The sequence below is a fragment of the Ochotona curzoniae genome, unplaced genomic scaffold (assembly GCF_017591425.1).
Source record: "Ochotona curzoniae isolate NIBS_2020 unplaced genomic scaffold, NIBS_Ocur_1.0 contig_1, whole genome shotgun sequence".
Taxonomy (NCBI): domain Eukaryota; kingdom Metazoa; phylum Chordata; class Mammalia; order Lagomorpha; family Ochotonidae; genus Ochotona; species Ochotona curzoniae.
In genome coordinates, this window is record NW_024464918.1 from 35,210,312 (window position 1) to 35,232,322 (window position 22,011).

General features: G+C 37.9%; 1 protein-coding gene across 1 annotated transcript in view; it reads right to left on the minus strand.

Moving 5' to 3' along the window:
* MEIKIN (meiotic kinetochore factor) overlaps positions 1 to 22,011 on the minus strand; it is a 65,903-nt gene that overhangs the window by 19,945 nt on the left and 23,947 nt on the right. The window contains exons 9-10 of the mRNA XM_040974570.1: positions 12,883 to 12,953; positions 4,776 to 4,856 (exon numbers count right to left, since the gene is read on the minus strand). Coding sequence (XP_040830504.1) covers positions 4,776 to 4,856; positions 12,883 to 12,953 — 152 coding nt within the window. The remainder of the gene's footprint in view (positions 1 to 4,775; positions 4,857 to 12,882; positions 12,954 to 22,011) is intronic.

Below are 22,011 nucleotides of genomic sequence, written 5' to 3' on the forward strand. Positions count from 1 at the left end.
ATTTGGATTCAGATGGGGGGTTGGTGGCATTTGAAAGAGGAAGGTCCTGCCCTATTGAGCTCATCTTCCTCCCAGCAGGAAGAAAAATTTCATGCTTTTCTACCTGTATTTTAGAATAATCATAGGAGGCTCACATTAAAATGATATCATGGCAAACGTAGATCTCCCAGAAGTCTTTGATCAAGTGGGTGTTTTTAGGGCAGCCCCTAGGGATTGACAGCTCAGAATGGATCTATACACCTCCTTTGGTAGCAGCAAAGTGTGAAATGAACCAAAAAGCAATATATCCCAAATTAATTTGTTAACAAAACTTGAATCTTAAAATTTCAAGACATTAGGTGTTACCAATATTATTTTTATTTGTTACAAGATACTGGTATTTATCCACTAAATGGGAAGAAAATATTTGCAAATTATCTATCTGATAGGGGTGTAGTATCTAGAATTTATAAGGGTCATTTATAACTCAGTCATCAAAAGACAAATAACTTAATTATAAAATGGACACAGGATTCTTCAACAGGCATTTCTCCAAAGAAAAAATACAATAAGGCAAATAAGACTAAACTCAAATCACAAAGAGATATCATTTCACACTGAAAAGATAAATGACAACAAGTATTAGTTAGAATCATCAGAGAAATCAGAATATGCATAAACTATTGTTGGGAATGTGAACTTATTCAGATAAATTAGAAAACAGTCTGACAGTTCCTCAAATGAGTGAACATAAAATCCAGGCAATTCTGTTCTAGGCATTTTGCCAAAACAAATGAAAACTTTTTTTTAAAGATTTATTCATTGGAAAGTCAGATATACAGAGAGGAGGAGAGACAGAGGAAGATCTTCCGTCCGATGATTCACTCCCCAAGTGACCACAACGGCTGATGCTATGCCGATCTGAAGCCAGAATCCAGGAACTTCTTCCGGGTCTCCCACACGGGTGCAGGGTCCCAAAGCTTTGGGCCATCCTCGACTGCTTTCCCAGGCCACAGGCAGGGAGCTGGATGGGAAGTGGAGCTGCCGGGATTAGAACTGGTGCCCATATGGGATCCCCTGGAGCATTCAAGGCAAGGATTTAAGCTGCTAGGCCACGCCACCGGGCCCAACAAATGAAAACTTTTACTTCTAGCAACATCATTCATAATAGCCAAAAATGGAAACAGCCAAACGGACACTACTGTAGTGGAATATTATTTGGCTACTGAAAGGAATGAAGTACTGAAGCCAGCTAATATATGGATGAACCTTGGAAATGTTGCATTAATGGAAGAAATCAATCACAAAAGACTGCATACATGTAATGCCATTTACATGAAAAAACTTTACAGATAATAAAATATATTAACGCTTGCTTGGGACCAAGAAATGGGATAGAGGAGCAAGGGTAATAATAAATTAAAGAGTATGGGATTTTTTTAAAAAGGTATTTTTAAGTGATTTTATAAGTTCTAAAAGTGCCTGTGGCTGAGGCAGGTGCTTGGCTAAGAGGCTGAGATGCTGTTGTTCCATATCTGAGCAGAGTCAACACTCCTCCCAGGCTGCTGACTCCGGTTCCTGCCCCCACGTGCCAATCCTGAACTCCTGTCTACAACAACTCCTGCTGTGAGACATTGTGGACACACTGGGTGACAGTGAACCAGAGATGGGAACTTTGTCTCTCTTCCTCAATAATAATAAAAATAAAGTAAAATTAACTGTAATAATTACAGTATATATGTGTGAATCTTAAAAATCACTAAATAGTACACTCTAATGGAAGAATTGTATGATATATGCAATATATGAAGCCCACTACAAAAGTAGGATTAAATACATAGTTATTATATATGTCAGAAACTCCACTTCTACTTCTGAGTTTACACCAAAGATAAAGTAAAAACACATATTTCCTGGCCTGGAGCAGTAGTCTAGTAGCTCATGTCCTCACCTTCTACACGCCAGGACCCATATGGGTGCCAGTTCTAATCCCAGCAGCCCCACTTCCCATCCAGCTTCCTATTTGTGGCTTAGGAAAGCAGTGGAGAACAGCCCAAAGCTTGGGGACCCTGCACCTGCATGGGAAACCCAGAGTAGCCTCTGGGCTCCTGGCTTTGGATCAGCTCAGTTCTGGCCATTGTGGCCACTTGGGGAGTAAATCAGAGGACGGAAGATATCTGTCTCTCCTCTTCTGTGTATATCTGACTTTGCAATAAAAATAAATAAATTTCTAAAATAATCCCCACATATTCTTACAAAAAGAAACACAAATTTTCTTAGCAGCATTATTATTCCTCACAGATAATAAGCAGAAATAACATGAATAACCCATAAACTAATTGGTAAACAAAATATAGCATATCTACACAGTGAAATATCAATTCAATTATAAGAGCAATAAAATAGATACTTGCTATAAAATGGATGAACTTCAAAACTTTATGGCAACAGAAAGAAGTCAGAAACAAAAGGCCACAATATTATGTAAATCCATTTATGAAGAACCAGAAAGAACGAATACAGAGACAGAAAACAAGGCAGTAGTTTCCAGGGACTGGAAATTGGAATGCAGGTGTTTACTAATGGTGTGGTGAAAATATTTTTTAATTCTATTGTAATGATATCATACAACCTCTGGGTATACTAAAAATCACTGATTGACACACTTTGCATATTGAATTTTATAAAATGTGAGCAATAACTCAATTTAAAAAGGTGTTAGTATTTATAAAATTGTCAATAAATGTGTTCTCCAGGAAAAAAAAATCAATTTGACACATTTAATCCTTATCTAGAGATTATAACACTAAATAAGGCACATATTTTTTGGGTGAATTTTTCTGCTTTTTTAAAATTTAATTTAATTTTAGTTTATTTTTTTATTGTTAATAACATTGTATTATGTGATACAGTTGTGGGGAAAAAACATTAAATCTCAGAACACTGAAAGGACTGTAAACAGTGTTAACAAAGCTTTTTCTCACAGCAACAGCATCTATCTGCTCTTTGGTTAACTCTGTAATTTTGCTACAAGAAGGGTAAAAATGCCAATCTGTTACTACACAACATCTCCTGTGGTATAAATGTCCCACTGAAATGTTATGCTTCTGGGTGAATAACAAATTTACTGTTCAGTAAATAAATGCTATAAAAGATAATATACTTTGGGTTCCCAGAGGCCAAGGACTCTTGTAGTTGGCATCCTCCCTGTGGGCACCTTTGAAGTTGTGTGTATGTGTTGTCACAAAGGAGTCTTGCATAGGAGCTGCCCCCCCACCGCTATGTGGTTACACACAGACTTCTGTTGGGGCTGCTCTCACTGAAAGAGAACACATGCAGCTGCTACCCTTTGAACAAGAGTTAGTCCCACTGTTTAGACGAACCTAAATGAATCCTGTTTGGGAAAAACTGTAAAACTCTTGGAAGTAGATACAAGCCACCCCCCTGCCCAAAAAACCCTTTTAGAGGTAAATTCATGACACACACTTTATAACAGTGGATGTGGAGATGGTTTCTTGACTATGACACCAAAAGCAGAGGCAACAAAACAAAGTTAATAAACTGGATTATATTAAAATGGAAAGCATTTGTGCATCAGAGTAAAAAGACAATCATAATAGGAGAAAAAATATTTGCAAATCATAGATCTGATAATAGATTAATATTTAGGATATATAAATAATATATAATCATATACTATAAATATATAAATAACTCCTGTAACTCAACAATGAACAATCTGATTCAAAAATGAGCAAATGACATGGCTATTTCTTCAAAGCAGATATATAAATGGCTGAAAAGCATACGAAAAGATGGTCAATATCACTGACTATTAGGGAAATGCAAATGAAAATCATAGTGAGATTCCACTTCACATCCATGATGGGGGAAAAACACCATAAAGCAGCAAGTACTGGGACAGGAAAAAAAAGGGACCTTTGTACCTTGGCAGGGACAGTGCAAAATAGCATAACAACAATGGCAAACAGTATGGCAGCTTCTCAAAAAAAGTAAGAATGGAACTACTATGTCACCTAGAAATTCTACTTCTGTACATACACTCAAGAGGACTGAAAGCAAACACTGATGCAGATATTTGTACACCGTGTTGAGAGAGCAGTATTGTTTGTAATTGCTGAAAGGAGGAAGTAAATAAAGTGTTCAGCAATTGATTGGATAAAGTGTGTCATACACACATAGGTGATGTTATTCAGTCTCAAAAAAGAAGACACTTGCTGTGTGCAGAAGAATCTCAAGTGTGGATGAATCGAAGACAGCGTGTTAGGTGGAATACAGTAGTCATAAGAGGACAGTTACTGCAGCATTTCACAGGCATGAGATACTGAGAGTAGTCAAGCTCACAGAGATAGAGTGGTGGTTATTGGGGCTGGAGAAGGGTCCAATACAGAGTTACTGTCTTTGGAAGTTTAGGGTTTCGGTTTTGCATCCTAAAAAAAAGTTACAGAGATAGTTGCTGTTGCAAGGTGCACAATAATGTGAGTATACTCACACAGGCATTTAAAATGGCTAAAGTTCTAAATTCATTTTATATATATTTTGTAATAAGTAAGGGAATAAAAAAAGAATCCCCATTAATATTATAAAATTCTAATCTTTCCTTCTCCATTACATGTATTATACTACACAGAATATTTCCAATGAAAGTATGTATATACAACAGAAAAATACAGATATTATTCTCTATAGGCAATATTCCCTAGAATGACAAAAACAGAAGAGTTGGGAGAGGAGTCACAAAACGGATACTACAAACAACAACTGCCAACACTTACCACAAAACTTGCAGTCTCTGAAGCTGGAGTACTGGTTAACAAGTCTGTACTTTTCTTGTCAGTAGTGGAGGAATTTGTTCTCTATAAATGTTTTATGAGATAGGATAATGAATAGCAGAAAGAAATGCACTATTTTAATATAGTGAAATCACGATTTAAAGTTAGTAGACCAAATCATAGTATGTAATACCAGTAAAAATTTTTATTTGCTAATTTTAATTTGTTTTATAGGAAACAAAGGGATTTTTAATTTCTTGGCTGGATCAGACACCTCCCAAGGGATCTGTAGATAGAATAACAACTGTGTAAGAACACTCTGAGGGTCTGACATCATGGTGCAGTAGGCTAAGCCGCAGCAATGCTGGCATCCCGTAACAGAGTGCTAGCTCGAATCCTGGTTGCTCCATACAGCTTACTGTTAATGTGCCTGAGAAAAAAGAGGAGAGAATTCAAGTATATTTGGGTCCCTGCCACTCACACGGGAAACCTGGAAGGACTTCCAGGATCCTAGCTGCGGCCCGGCCCAGTCCCAGCTGTTCCGGCCATCTGGGAAGTGAAACAGCAGATAGATCTTTCTCTCTCTTCATTCCTCCATGTCACTCCACCAATGAAATAAACAAATAAATTAACCTTTTTTAAGGGATTACTTTGTTTGAAGTTATTATCAATTTAGGAAAAAATGCTGGAGTGTTAAATTAGGCAATCGTGGTTTTACTGTCTTTTTTTAACTGCTGAAACAGATATTTTGCTTTCAGAATGGTGTGATTCCTGGAGTACAGTGCAGACTTGCTTTCTGTTTCCTGAATGTAAAGAATCAGGTAGAAACAAGTGGACACATCAAGAAAGAATAAGTACCAGAATGAAGATAGAAGGAGACACAATCCAAGAGCTAAAGAAAGTGACAGTGAAGACGGGGAGGGATAGAGAGGAAGAGGGAAAGAAGTGGAACATTGTGGGGAAGGGACGGAGGAAGAGGAAGTGGGGAAAGATAGAAAACTAAGAGAAAAACAGAAGCAGAAAAGATAGGAGAAGAAAGGCAGATAAGCCAGACACACTAAGTTAGACTGTGAGCACAAAGATTAAATAAAGAGAACACTGTGTGCGTGTGTGAGACACAGAGACAGAGAAAGAGAGAGACCAAGAGAGCAAGTACGCCAGGCATCAAGACAGACAAAATCTGAGACAGTAATGCCAGAACAGAAACAAAAACAAAAACTCAAATAAACAACAAAAAGAGGTAGAAAGAAAGCAACAGTCAATAAGACAGAGGCAGCTAAACTCTCAGATAAAACCTGAACACAGAAAAGTTTGTGATAGGATTTTCTTTCCCTATCTTTTCTTTCACTCTCTCTTCCTTCTGGTTTAAAATCTCTTAAACTAGGTGTTTGTACAAGGTGTAATCTGGAATACTCTCAGGGGGAACATTTTTTTAAATTTGTGGGTACATTTGTCCGGTACACTGACCATGTCAGTTCTCTAATTAACTGTATGATCTTGTAATGTCTTTATCTGAACAACAAGGGTTATTCTAGTATCAGGGATTGTTGTGCAAGGACTACAAATAGCTTGTATAAGCAGAATGTATGGTGCCCAAAGAGTAAGAGATACGCAGAGAGAGCTTATGCTTATTCCAGCACTGTGGCAGCTTTGGGAGCTCTGCTCAGATCTCGCTGCACAGTGTGCTGTTCTGGATCAGCCAATAACCTGCGCCCCGGGAGCTGTTGAACCTGCTTCTACCTCCATGCAGGGGGCACAATCGTGCCACGACGTGCCCAGCCAAAGTCTGGGCCTAGCAGACCGACATGACACTTTTCTAATGGGCAATCTTTGCTCCAAAACTCCTCTGGGACAGAGCTTCAGTCGGCTCTGCAGTGAAAACCGAGGTGCTCCTACTCACTGCTTCCTTGCTGCTCCCCCTTCTCAGGTGTTAGTCACCCCCTCCATAAACCACTTCAACTTTCCATTCAGGCTCAGTATCTACCTCCTCGTGGTTCCAATGACACAGTTGTCAAGTGTCCAATTTTAAACACATCAGAATGTACATAGCTATTAAGTATACAGCTTCCTTTTACTTTTCTCCTAAACATGGTCGAAAATTACACATTTTAAGGGAGCCCACACATGTATAGTCAACTAATCTTTGACATGAAAACTGAAAACAATCCAGGCAAAAACCCTGGTCTATTCAACAAATGCTGTTGGGACAACTGGATAGCAGCTTGCAGAATTAAGAAGCAAGACCCATACCTGTCACATATTATGAAAATCAACTCTAAATGGATCAAGGATCCAAATCTACACCCAGAAACCATCAAATTATTAAAGGAGACATAGGAAGCACATTCCAAGATATAAGAACAGGGAAAGACTTCTTAGAAAAGACTCCAAAAGCAAAGGCAATCAAAGCCAAAATGAACAAATGGGACTACATCGAACTAAAAAGCTTCTGTAGAGCAAAGGGAACAATTAACAAAGTCAAGAAGCAACCAACAGAATGGGAGAAAATTTTTGCACACTGCGCAATACACAAATGACTAATATCCAGGATTTACAAAGAGCTTCAGAAACTCAGGGACAGAAAAAAAAAAAGAAAAAGAAAAACCCTGTAACAAAACGGGCAAAGGAAATGAACAGACATTTTTCAAAAGAACAGATTCAAATGGCTAACAGACATATGAAAAGATGTTCCCTAGCCATCAGATACAAATGAAAACCATACTGAGGTACCACCCAACTCCAGTGAGACTGGTCTACGTTCAGAACTCAAGTAACAACACCTGCTGGCATGGATGTGGGGAGAAAGGCACCCTCCTTTACTGCTGGTGGGAGTGTAGGCTAGTACAACCACTGTGGAAAGCTAGTACAATCACTGTGGAGAGTGCGTGGAGAATTGCGAATAAACCTGCCATATGAACCAGCTATCCCGCTCCTAGGAATATACCCAATAGGAGTGAAATCTGCATCTGAGAAGGGGGTCTGTAATCCTGTATTTGCAGCAACACAATCCACAATAGCAAAGACATGGAAACAAACCAATGTGCGTCCAAAGAAGGGTGGTTAAAGAAACTGTGGTACATCTACTCCATGGAATATTATTCAACTATTAAGAAGAATGAGATTACACTATTTACAACTGGGTGGTCCCAACTAGAGACCATTATGCTCAGTGAAATGAGTCAATCACAAAAGAACAAATACTATATGTTCTCTCTTATATAAGGAAATCTGCATGGAAAGTGTGACTTCAATAATCCGATCCATACTGTTTTCTGTTTGGCTGTATCCTGTGTGTTTTGACGTTTTTTTTAAATTTCAGTTTGGTTAATTCCAAGTAATTTATTTTCTCTTGTCAAATCCATCACTGGGTCATGGATTACATGGTGGCACCATTTTTCCCAAGAGACTTTTGTGTTTCCTTTTTGTCATCCATGTGTTGCTTACTAAGTGGCGCATTTTCTAATGGTGCTGTAATATGTTGTTGATGTTGTTGTTATTGTTGTTGACGTGGCTGTTGTTCTAACTCATACCAGTTGTTGACCTTGTTTCATAATTTCTCAATTATGGAAATGTATAGTGATGGAATATTGGGGTTTACCACATTGTCTGTACCAGCAGAGTCAGGGTACACTTAAATAAGAAACTGATAGAATTATGATTCCTTATGAAGGACAACATCATTGTAGTAAAATGGGGAAAATCTTTTGGGGGATGGGAGTTTGAAGGGAAATCCCAGCCTATATGAAATTGTACCACATAATTCAAAATTCAAAATTAAAATATATGCAAAAACCTAAGGCAAAAAATTACACATTTAAGTGGAAGCAACCCAAATACCTATCAACTGATGAATAATAAATAAAATGTGATACATCTATATAATAAAATATTATCTGGCAAATAAAACTTATAAAGCTGCAATATATATTGCAACAGGAATAAACCTTGAAAAAACTATGGGAAATAAAGTCCAGATACACACACAAAAAAAATTGTATAGTTCTAAATATTCTCAGTAAATATATTTTATTTTTATGATGTCTAAGTATTAGTGCTTACCAATGCAGGTTCCCAGGGCTGAGGCAGCAGAACTTTTGTAAAGAATCTACCTTCATTGTTTTCAAGAACAGAACCAGGGTGATATGGTGGGTCCTTATTTTTTACATGAGGAACATTTAATTCTGTTTGAAAATCCATACCTCCTTGTTTGGAATCCTTTTCAGGGTAAAAAAAATATTTGTAATCATTAGACACATTCCCCACTGCTATGAAAACATTTCTAGTATTCGCCATATGTTCTATTGTTCTTTCAATTTGAAAAAAGGATTTGCAATTAAAGATGGATAATTTGCAGGAAAAAAATGTTATATATACTTAAATATCTGTTGAAAGGCAAAATAGTTTGAAACACTCAATTTTAAAATGTTTCCAACCACACTTAAGGTAGTATCTCTCCAAAAGTGTTTTGTGGGCAGCAGATGATGGCCCAACTATTGGGGTTCACTGTCACCCAGGTGGGAGACGAGACTGGAGTTTCTGGCTTCAGAAATGAAACAGCAGAAGGAAGATTATTTCTCTTGTTCACTCATGCTCTCTCTCTCTCTCCTTCTTCCCCTATTGCTTTGCCTGTCAAATAAATAACCAAATCTTACTCTTTTAAAAATTCACTCTTTTCCACATACTTGCCAGCATTTGTTAGTTTTTCTTTTTCTATGTCCTTTTGGTTTTGATTTCCACTTCTCCAATGGCAAGTGATACTCAACACTTTTTCATATATTTGTACTTTAGAAAAAAGTCTATTCATGTTTTTTGCTCATTTCTTAACCAGATTTGTTGATGTTATATTGTTGCCATTTTATAAGATGTTCATAAATTCTGAATATTAATCTCTTAACAAAGATGTAGATTGCAAATATGATCTCCCATTCTGCATGATGTTGCTTAATTCTGTTGTTTTTCTTGCTTATGCATTTGTCCAGTTTTCCTTTTATTGTCTGAACTTGTGGGGTTCTTTCACATATACCACACACACACACACACACACACACACACACACACACCATTGCTTTTTATCAATGTTTTGAAGTATCTCCCTTTGTTTTCTTGCAGCAATTTCATACTCTCAGGTCTTATCTCCTGGCCACTGGCTCCATCTTGAGTTGATTTTTGTATATGACTAAAGATAGGAGTTTAATTTCATTTTTCTATATATTACAGTTTTTGCAGAACCATTTGCTAAAAAAAAGACTATCATTTCTCTAATGTATATTCTTAGCATTTATGTAAAAAAATTGTCAGTACGTATGTGGATTGATTTCTGAGTTTTATATTCTTTTCCATTGATTTATGTCAGACTTGTAATGTTTTCATTACTGTAAGTTAGTAGCCTTTGAACTAAGCATTGTGATGTCTCCAGCTTATTTTTTTCTTACCCTACAATCTCTTTCCTTCCTTTTTTCCGTACTTTTTCCTTCTTCTTTACTTCTTTCCTTCTCTCTTTCTTCTGAGTGCCACTGTGATATCTCTGGGTCTTTTTGGTTCCATGTGAAGTTTAGGTTTTTGTTCCCTAATTCTAATTTGTTCACTTGTTGGAACATCATTTTCTGAAATCAATTATCCACCTGTTCTTGTATATTTTCTACTTTTCTACATATTAATTCATTTTTAAAGAAATTCCTAGTCTGACAATTCCAACACTCCCTGCGTATCTGACTCAGTTGTGACACTTGCTCAGTCTATTCAAACTATGCTTTTTGCCTTTTAGTATGCCTTGTAACTATTTTTTTAAGTGGACACAATAAACTAGGTATAAAGAATCATGGCGGGTAGAATTTTATCAATAGCGTTATAACATCTGTGTGAAAGAGGAGCCATGCTGTTGCCCCATGCTGAAGTGTCATAGGATTTCTGCTGAGTCAGAGCCACTGGGATGTGAACTACATGGGGCCTCTCAGTTTTCATTTTCTCCTCTTAGGCGGGATATGAGTTGAGGAAACTGAAGGCGGGTATCTCCCTCCTCCCCAAGTAGGTCAGGCTCTGAAAAGAACTCGGCAGGCTACACTCTGCAAAAATATTTTCTCTTGAGGGCAGGTATAATTAATAAGAGTGGTCTGACTTATTTCAAAGTGTTTCCTATCCCTCTCACACCACCAGCAGCATGTTCACTATAACGACCTAACAGAATTTCTGAAGATAAAATTCACAAAAATAGGAGGAGGAGCCTAAAACTGGCTCTCCCAGCAGTTTTTAACTGTAGTCCATAATTCACTTGGAGTTGTCAGAAACTCATACATTTAGTTTAGTCGTTGTTGTCCTGGTAATGTCCCTCTATAGGTTTCAATTTATGGATTTCTATTCCGTTTACTGGTAATTTTGTGTCTTTCTGTATACTTCTTCAATAGGTGTAGCAGTTTTCTGTACAATTTCATTGTTTTGGTGGATAGAAATAGAGTTGGTGATTCTTCAGTCTTCTCAGTTTTTTCCTTTTTGTTGGTCAGAGGAGACTAAGGTTCTTCATGCAGGCCTGGAAACTGAAACTCCGCCCAGTGCCTTTTCACAGCTCTTTCCACCACATGCCTTCAAACAGCACCTCACATTTTTGACCACTCTCCCTTTTTTGGGTTGAAATACTTTTCACTCTTGTTTTCCACAATACCATATTCAGTATATTTTCATCTTCCTCTAACGGTTGTTTTTCCTGCGCTACATGAATCCATAAAAGATGCTCAGAACAGAAATTTAAAAGTCCATTTTAAAAAAAATCATCTGAAAGGAAGAGTTTTAGAAAGAAAAGCAAAGTTAGAGAAAGAAATGTTCCATCTAATGGCTCACTCTCCAAATTCCCACTGCAGTTGAGGATGAGCCTAGCTGAAGCTAGCAGCCAGAAATTCCAGCTACATCTCTCATATTTGTGATAAGAACATAATAGAAGATCCATCATCACTTCCTCCCAGATATATTAGCAGGAAGCTGAGCCAGAAACAGATACAAGATCCAGGTATCCCAAATGGCAGTGCAACCTGCTCTGCCACCACAGCTGCCCCAGAAGTCTTTCTTTATACTTCTCACTTCCTCTTTTTTTTTAATCTTAAGAATTATTTATTTTTATTGAAAAGTCAGATATGCAAAGAGCAGGAGAGACAGAAGTTCTTTCATTTGATGATTCACTCCCCAAATGACCACAACATCTGGAGCTGAGCTGATCCAAAGCCAGGAGCCAAGAGCTTCTTCTGGGTCTCAACTACTTTTCCAGGCTGCAAGCAGGAAGCTGGATGGGAAGCAGGGCTGCTGGGAATAGAACCAGTGCCCATATGGGATACTGGTACATGCAAGGCAAGGACTTTAGCTGCTAGGCTACTGCAAAATTTTCTGGGATCCATTCATATCTCTCCATCTCTACTATAAAACACCCTGAGCAAAATCACCACAATCTCCTAGAACAAATCTTTGTAATTCCCTACTAAGGACTTTCCCTTGCTAATACTTTTAACCTTTTCCAATTTGTTCCCAACCTAAATATTGGCAGAATGTTGCAACAGAACTAATACAAGTTAGAGCTACAGAAAGACCTGCCACAAGTGTTAAGCAAAAAAACTGATGAAACTCTAAACCTCCATTTTCTGAGCTAAAAATAGATACAATAAATATATTAACTAATTGGCTGACTAGAATGAGACCAACAAAATACATAATTAGTCAAAATTTTGTTCAGTTTCTAATAAGTACAAAATAAAGTCCTTCTTCTCCAAAGACCTTCAGATTTCAAGCATTACATACTAATTCACAAGTAAGCTTCAGAATAAAAGATTACTCCAGCTGTAATTTCTTATTTGTATTTTAAATTCATTAAAATAAATTTATATTCATTTTTATATTATTACTACACTTCTCATTCTCTTTGATTATAGGTTTATCATGTACATCAATACATATTCATGTATATACTGTATAGGTTCTTTTTTATTTTACAAAGTTGAATAATCTAATTGCCAAGCTCCAAAAATGCTTTTGATTATCATCGGAAAAAAAGGACCTCTATGTAAGAGTTGATTCAAGATATCCTTTTTATTAAAATGTATGGTTTATATAGTTACTCTGCTTGAATACTTGCTTTTTCCTTTGCTTTTTCAGAGACGGAAGGGCAAGTTTTCTCAGCAAGTAAAGCCTCACAAGTTGCATTATCTATAAACAAAAGCATAGTTTAATATTCTAGTTATTGAACTATCATTGACTATAACTATACAGAAAGGAAAGAATATTAAAATTTCATATAATAAAAACACAAATTTTGACCTTAATGACTGTGCCTCTATAATGATTTAAGAAGAAAAACTTCTGCTGAACATTCTGACTTGCTTCCAATAGGAGAAAACATACTTAAAATATCTTTGTTTCAAGAGTTCTAGATTTAATAGAACTTTCACTTGTATCAAATTAAAATTCTCCATTATCCTACCATTTCCACTATCCTGTATACTTACATTCTTACTTAAAAAAAAAGATCTGTTTTATATTTGTTTGAAAGTCAGGGTTATAGAGAGAAGGAGAGAGAGAGAGAAAAGAGAGAGGTCTTTTATCCACTGGTTCACTCCCCAAACCAAATGGCCACAATGGTCAGAGCTGAGCTGATCCGAAGCCAGGAGCCAGGAGCTTCCTTCAAGTCTCACACGGCGATGCAGGGGCACAATGAATTGAGTCATCCTCCACCATTTTCCCAGGCCATAAGCATAGAGCTGAATTGGAAGTAGAGCACCCAGGGTACAAATGGGCATCCATAAGGAATGCCAAAGCCTCAGGTGGAGTCCTAGTGTGCTATGCCATAGCACTGGGGCGTAGGCTTTTCCACTGTACTGCAATTTTTCTAGCAGCATTGAAAACAAACTCATCTTGCTTATCTTAGAACAAATTTCCCCATTCTCCATCTCTCTTTCCTGATACAACCATTTCTGTTCACAGGCAAGGTTCTACAAAGGGCTGTCAATGTCTGTTAGCTTTATTGCCTCCCATCCATCTTTCAAATCCATCCAACAATCCAGTTTTAGCTCACACTGACAACAGTAGAAACCCCTACTGGCTTCTCCCACTGGGCCTCAAAGCATCAAGAGCAAACACCTTTCCACTTGGCCCCCTTTACCGCTGCTTTTCGGCCTGCTTTCCAGTCCCAATTCATAACAACAATATTTATAGTATCTGTAGTGTGTCAATTTTACCTACCACCTGTACTTAACAGTGCACACTCTGCTTTTTCATTATTCATAACATCACTACCTTGATGTACACATCAAACTTTTTCCATTAGATTACTACCATTGTGTTTTCAGTTCAACTGTATCTGCAGTTCACTGGTCTCCTTGCACACCGAAAATGCAAATCTATCAACCTTTGGTTAAAATTTTCCAGGGCCTGATGTGATAGCATAGTGGTTAAAGTCCTTGCCTTCCACGCACTGGGATCCTAAGTGGGCCCCGTTTCTAATCCCGGCGGCCTCACTTCCCATCCAGCTCCCTGTTTGTGGCCCAAAGCCTTGGGACCCTGCACCCACGTGGGAGATCTGGAAGAGCTTCTGGCTTAGAATTGGCTCAGCTCCAGCCGTTGCAGCCGCTTAGGGAGTGAACCATCAGATGGAACATCTTCCTCTCTGTCTCTCCTCCTCTCTGTATATCTGTCTTTCCAAAAAAAAAAAAAAAAAAAAACCAAAAAAAAAACTCCAAAGGCATTCCATGACCTTAAGTTAAAACTCAAAATTCTATCAGGAAAATTTAAATAAAAGCCACAATGAGGTCTCACTTCATTCAATTTAGAATGATTGCCATCCAAAAATTAAAAAATATATATATATGCTGGTAAAATGTGGAGAAAATACACTCTAATACACTGTTGATGCAAATGCAAATTAGTATAACTACTGTGGAAGACAGTATGGAGATTCCTCAGAAATCTGAACACAGATCTACCATATAATCCAGCAATCCAACTTCTAGGGAATTTATTCAAAGGAAATAAAATTAGCATATACGTTATTTGTAATCACCAATGTTTAGTGCAGCTCAATTCACAATAGCTAAGATAAAGAACCAAGCCAGGTGCCCATCAACAGATAACTAGGTAAAACAAAAGGAGGAAGAGAGAGAATAAAAGGAGAGCTTGAACAGAGTTTTTCAGACCATATGCGCCCAGGAGGAATACAAAAGGATGCTCAAGACCCTGAGTTACTAGGGAGATGCAAATCAGAACCACAAGGGGTTATCACCTCACACCTTTCAAGACAGCTGTCACGGAAGAGTCAACAACAAGAGTCAACAAGCACTGGGTGGAATCCGGAGGAAAGGGACTCCCAGTACACTGTGGGAGGAAGCGCCACTGCTGCAGCCACGACAGACAACAAGATGGACATTCCTTAAGAATGTAAATGACCATATGTCTCGGAAATTCCACTGCTAGGTGCACAGACACAGAAATGAAATCAGTATCTTATTATCTGTACTCTCAACTTCACTTCAGCATATATGGAGACAACCCAGATGTCCCCTGACAAATTAATAGGAAATAAATTGTGATGCTGCCACCTCCAAAAATGTATTACTGTGGAACATTACTTGGCCATAAAAAGAATGAGATCCCATCTTTTGCATCAAAATGAATGGAACTGCAAATAATTATGTTTAGTGAAGCAAGCCAGTTGCAAAAAGACAAACATTATGTATTATCTGATATTTGAGAGTTAACATAGAATACAAAATATGTGTAGAAATGAAAAGGAACTTGTATATATATATATATTTTTTTTGAATTTTTGAATTATGTGGTTCAATTTCGTATAGGCTGGGATTCCACTCCAAACACCCACCCCAACAGATTTTCCCCATTTTACTACAATGGTGTTGTCCTTCGTAAGGAATCATAATTCTGTCAATATCTTATTTAAGTGTACCCCGACTTTGCTGGTACAGACAATGTCAGACAGTCCAGCATCCCATTGTCTATGCATGTCCAAAAGTATCATTGGGAATCCATCTTTTGTCTGAAAGCAAGGATGCATGTTGCATTATACCCACACATCTGGATATGATAGACCCCAGTACTCCATCACTATACATTTCCATAATTGAGAAGCCATGAAACAAGGTCCACAACTGGTATTATAAGGATTTATTCCAATATCCCACCCTGGACCCTGCGCCACTTCTTCCTCACAGCTCACGGGATTCGCGCCAGTGCAGCCATCCACCAATCAGATGTAACCTGGCATTCCACCTGAGAATCCCACCCCCAATCTCCCAGCCCCTTCCCCAAACCCGCCCACTCACCAATCATCCCCAGGCATTCACCTGCAGGCACCAATCCCCTGGGGCCTTGACCTCAATCCCTCCCAATCCCCGCCCCCCCACACCTGGCAGACAAAAAAGGCCCCCAGGTGCGGTTCGCCCCTTTTTGCTCTCTCTCTCCCTCTCCTTGGTTCCTCTCCCCTGCTCTTCCTCCCTTCCCTCCCCTTCCCCTGTTCCTGCCCCACTCGGTTCTCTCTCTCTCTCTCTCTCTCTTGCTCTCTCTTGCTCTCTCTCTTGCTCTTGCTCTTGCTCTCTCCTTGGTTCCTCTCCCCTGCTCTCCCTCTCCTCCTTCTTACCTCCCTTCCCCCTCCTTCCCCTTCCCCTATTCCTGCCTCGCTGGAATAAACTTCCTAAGATATGTCGTTGCGTCTGGTGTTTTCAGCTCACGGTAAAGAACCAGGTTGCGAGAATTAGCTGCGCGTAAAGTATCTTAATATCCTATAACCTAGCACTAGAACTCTACATTCTTTTAAATAACTAACAGGTATGAGTTAGAACAACAACAACAAATTACAGTACCATGAAAAAACACGCCATTGAGTAACCAACACAGGGTGACAAAAAGGAAACACAAAAGTCTCTTAGGAAAAATGGTGCCACAGTGTAATCCATGAGCCAAAGTGGACATCTTGTGACACGATTGTTGCTTTAAAGTTTTAACCCTTGCTTATACTCCTGTAAAACTGTAGTCTTCCTATTTTTTATTTGTTTAAAAATAGGATTAGTGATAATTTACTGGGATTACAGAGTAGATTAAAATTATATTTTCACACACACACACATCAAGCAGGATTCCTGGAACTAGCCTAAATGATTTTGAACCCAAGCTCTGGCAGTTACAAATTTTGAAATGCTAATTAAAGGGCTGGCTCATGGCTCAACTGCTTAATCCTCCACCTCCATGCATGGCACCCCATATGGGTACTGTTTTGTGTCCCAACTGCCCACTTCTTATCCAGCTCCCTGCCTGTGGCCTAGGAAAGCCTTGGGACGGTGCACCCACATGGGAGACCCAGAATAAGCCCCTGGCTCCTGGCTTTGGATCAGCTCAGCTACAGTCATTGCGGACACTCAGAGAGTGAACCAGTACATAGTAACCTTTCTCTCTGTCTCTTCTCTTGTAAATCTGCCTTTCCAATGAAAATAAATCTTAAAAAAAGAAAATGCTACTTAATATCTGAATTTCAGCATTACTACATGTAAAATAGAGATAGCAGTGCTACTCAGTTCTCAGTGTAATTGAGAGAAAGAAGATGAGTTGATATAACAAGACAAGGCAGTAGAAGAATGTTTGCCATTATTAATAGTGACAACCCTAACAGTGCAAGAATGACTCTAAAAGGCATTGGTTTTATTATTTGCTCAAATAACCTCTGCTATTATAATACAACTAAGAGGAATTTCAAAATTATTCCTCTAATTAAAGATTCAAAAAGTTTGTTATTTGAAAGGAACATAGGAAAGAGAGGAATGAGAAGAAAGAAAGTGGTGGAGAGGATGAGGGGAAAGAAGTGAGAGTGAGAGAGAGTGTATGTGTGAGAGCGAAAGTGTGTACGTCTGACAGAGTGCAAGCGAGAGTGCGTGCATGTGTATGAAAGACAGAGAGAGAGAGAGAGAGAGAGAGAGACTGATTTTTCATCAGCTGCTTCTTTCCCCAAATGCCTGCAGCAGCTGGAGCTGGGCCAGGACAATGCTAGGAGCTGAGAATTTAGTCTCCCTCTTGTGTATCGGGGGTTATGAATCCAACTAACTGATTCATCTTCGCTGCTTCCCAAGATGTACAGTGTCAGGAAGCAAAACCAGAACTCAAACCCTGGTCCTCTAATTTGGGATAAAAGTGTTCCAAATGATATCTTAAAAACTGCACCAAATGCCATTAGTGGAGATGTAGATACTTGGAAATGTTGTCTTCACCTAAATATACCCCTTGAATAATAACACACCCTTTTGACCTCATTTTAAGATCTGTCATGATTCCCACACCATGAGATGCTAATATATCCTCTTCTGCTCTCAGACATGAAGCAAATAGGGAAAACTGCTAAAAATTGTTACAAAATTGTAGCAAACCTTAAGCTCCATAATCTGGCATATAATGTCCTTTCTAAGATCTGTGTATTTCTCAACCTCATTGTATAGGTTAATAGGTATGACTAAATAACCTACAGAAAGACCAGTTAATTTTGAATTTCCAATAGAAAGTATGCTATGTAATAAACCATATATAATATTTGAGACATGGTTACATTAACATTACTTGCTATTTATGTGAATCCAAATTTAACTGAATATCCTGTATCTTTATTTGTCACATTCATCTCTTAATGTAAAAAGAAGTGAGTTTGAGAATTTTGAAGGAAATAAAATTGGTAACAAGATTTGGCAGTGGATCACATCAAGAAGTAACAGGAGGAGGGCACATGTGGTCTGTTGGTTAAGATGTTAGGATGCTCACACCCTCCATCCAACTGCCTATGTTCAACTTCTAGCTCCATTTTCCTGCTCTCACAGACTGAGAGGCTGAACTGATAGATTTTGATGGATGATTTAAGTGTCTGGGTTCCTGCCAGATAGAACTGGGTTAGCAGGATTGTATTTCCGGCTCTCGGCTTCTGTCTTCAGCCATTGTAAGCATTTGGTGAGTGTGGGACCTTCTAGTTTCAATTTCTGTGCATTTCAAATAAAAAGAAAATAATAAAAAATATCAAGAAACTTCTTGAAGAAAATGATGCTACTGTATAATCTATGAGTTACTGAAGAATCAATGAGAAGAAAGTGTTTTGAAGAGTTGAAACTAATGAAAAAAATCAAAATCCATGAGATATAGTTTCTGCTGTATGTTATTTAACTTCATGGTGTTGTTAATTTCTTTTTTCTTCCTGTTGTTGATTTTGTTTTGTGGCTTTCATTTAAGGGGATGTATAGTAACTGTGTAATGGAGGCTATGATATCCAGATGTGAGGATAGTATGCATCTCTACTTCCAGACTAAAGACGGACTCGCAATGAAACTGTTTACTATATCTTGACATTAGGATACTGGACTCTGCCTTTTTCCATGCCTGTAATGATGGACATAAGACTGTTTATGAAGAACTATACTATAATATGCTATCTTATACTATACTATACTACAGGATACTTATATCCTTTTTGCACATCTCCTTTTTATTTGTTTCACACATGATTTCATATAATCCCATGGCTTGAAACATCCATATTCTTTTTTTAAGATTTATTTTTTAATTTTTATTGGAAAGGCAGATATACAGAGAGAGGAGGAGAGACAGAGAGGAAGATCTTCTGTCCAATGATTCACTCCCCAGGCGGCCACACTACACACAGCTATATCTCTACAACAAGAGATTCTGCTCTGAACTACAAAATCTTGCATCACAAGCTGCCTTCATAGCATGTCCACTTGAAAGAGAGTAAGTCTCTCAATTTTTAAGTGTTTTTTTGAATCACACCATGAATACAGCAATGGTCACCAAATATTATGTATATATGTATTCATCAATATAACCACCACTCAGATTAAGATATAAAACATTGCCAGTACTCCTGAGAAGGTTTCCAGGCATTCTTCCTAGCTGGGATCTCCTTTTCCAAAGATTTTAATTCTGACCTCCATCATCCAGAATTATATAAGTTATGCTAGCCCTGAGCGGACCTCAGAAACAGAACAGTAAACTTCCTTCAGGACTTGGGAGGGGAGCTCTCTCTGGTCCTTACTTAGTTCCAACTTTAGATCCCCACCCTCTCTTGCAATGACCATCAGGGTTGCTCCAGAGTCACACACCCCCCCAAATTATTTGATTAGACAGTCAGAGACCAATAAGTTAGGCTTAGAACCAGACAGGAAATGGTCAGCGTGGACTCACATGTACCTTACTAGATAGTACACAAATATTAATTACTCCTCACTAAGGTATTGAAGATTTCTCTGCTACATCCCTCCTAAAACTGTTCTGTGCCTCAGTTGTTGACATATGCCTTGTTAGAGTTATAAGCCAGTTTGGACTATCCTAAAATTCGCCAAGTTCAGTAAAAATTATGCTTCAATATTATAAACTGCTAAATATAAAAATAAAAATAGATACGAGACAGCTGAATAGTACCCTATAGCCATTTTAAGGTGTATAGCAGCTGGTTCTGTGTATAAACTAAAATTGAAATGTCAATGAAATAGTCACAGGATGTGGTTAAGAACTTGCATTTTCTAACATATTGGTCACTCAATACCATGTCAATTAACTCCATAATGTTGTATATTGTTGTTGATGTTATGCTGTGGCTTTTTATTGGACAGGATGATATTCTGCCAGCTCTGCCTTCAGACCAGAGATGGTCTCCCCAAGAAACTGTTGAATTTATCTGTGCAATAAGATGCTGAACTCTGTGCATGGTACATGCTTGTAATGAAGCAATCATGACTGGATTTGAACTGTAATATTGCAACAATGTGGAGGAATCCATCATGGGGGGAGGGCATGTAGAGGAGTTGGGGGGAATCCCAGAGCCTGTGAAACTGTGTCATAAAATGAAATGAAATTTTTAAAAAAAGATATGCTGTTTGTATCTGTATTCTTTCATGCAACATTATGTGAACTGGTACATTAAATATATCCAAGCCAAATGCTCTTAATAATTATTTCAATTTTCTTTGTCTTACAGACACCATCAGTCATTTAACTTTGACATTAAAAATTTAATATTCATCATCCATTACTTCCATTTCTCTGTTACCTAGTCAGAAAATTTTGGCACATATACCTTTAATATATGTCTCAAATCAGATCACTGTTACCATCTTAGTTTAAAACCATACTCAAATGGCTTAACAAATTCTCCTTACTTCTACTCTTATTCTCTCATAACCAGAGTAGTTCTAAGTCTTTAGAACATAGAATAATAACCTGCTTAGCATATTATGATCATAGATCCTTGGACAGAGAAACACAGAACCCACAATCTTTCTAAAGCTTGGAATTAGTATAGCCTGTGGTTTTTTTTCCCTGGACTCACTAGACAGGAGAGGTGGAAGACAGTGCTTCACACACACTTACTTTTACATCTCACTACTTCATACATTAATCCTTTGAAATAGTGTTGTCCAAGCTGGTAGCCACCAACACCATCAGGCTACTTAAACTTAACAAAAATGAAATAAAATACAAACATTTTACATTTAAATATGTACGTGATCATGTCATTCTTCTGCTTTAAGATACTCTAAAGCATAGCTCTGAGCACATTCAGAATAACATTCTTGGCTGTTATTATGGCAGATAAGAATCTGCATTGTATTATCTGACTAGACTCTAATCACAGTTTCAACCATTTATCTAGCTACTCATCCTGCTCAGCCACACTTATCTTTTTCAAATATGCCAAGAACATTTCCACTCAAGGCCCTTTTGTATGTTCCTTTTACTTAACATGCCCTGGCTAGTAGCAGCAGATATGGTTGTAAAGGAGCCCCAGCAACACTTGTTTGAGAAAGTTTCCTATTTATCTCTTACTAGCAATAATATCATTGAAGCCAGGAATGCAATCATCTCTTGATTTCTTAAGATTTAGTAAAAATTCTGGTACACAACTAAAACCCAGTTGTAACTGCTAAAGAATGTGGTAAGCACATCTCTAAACAAGATGTGATTAAAGTTAGTCAATAAATACAAGTAAAAACACAAAGCACACGTGATTTCAGTATCACTCTTCTGCCCTTCATTCATGCCTTATAAATAACATGTTCTACACCCAACACATAAGTTTTCCTTGAGAAAGAAAGGTTAAAAACAAGAGGGCTTTTGGTGCCTCTACCACTTTCCTTTTTAAAAGATTTTTATATTATTTTATTTTATATTTTTATTCTATTCTTCTATTCTATTCCATTCCATTCCATTCTATCCT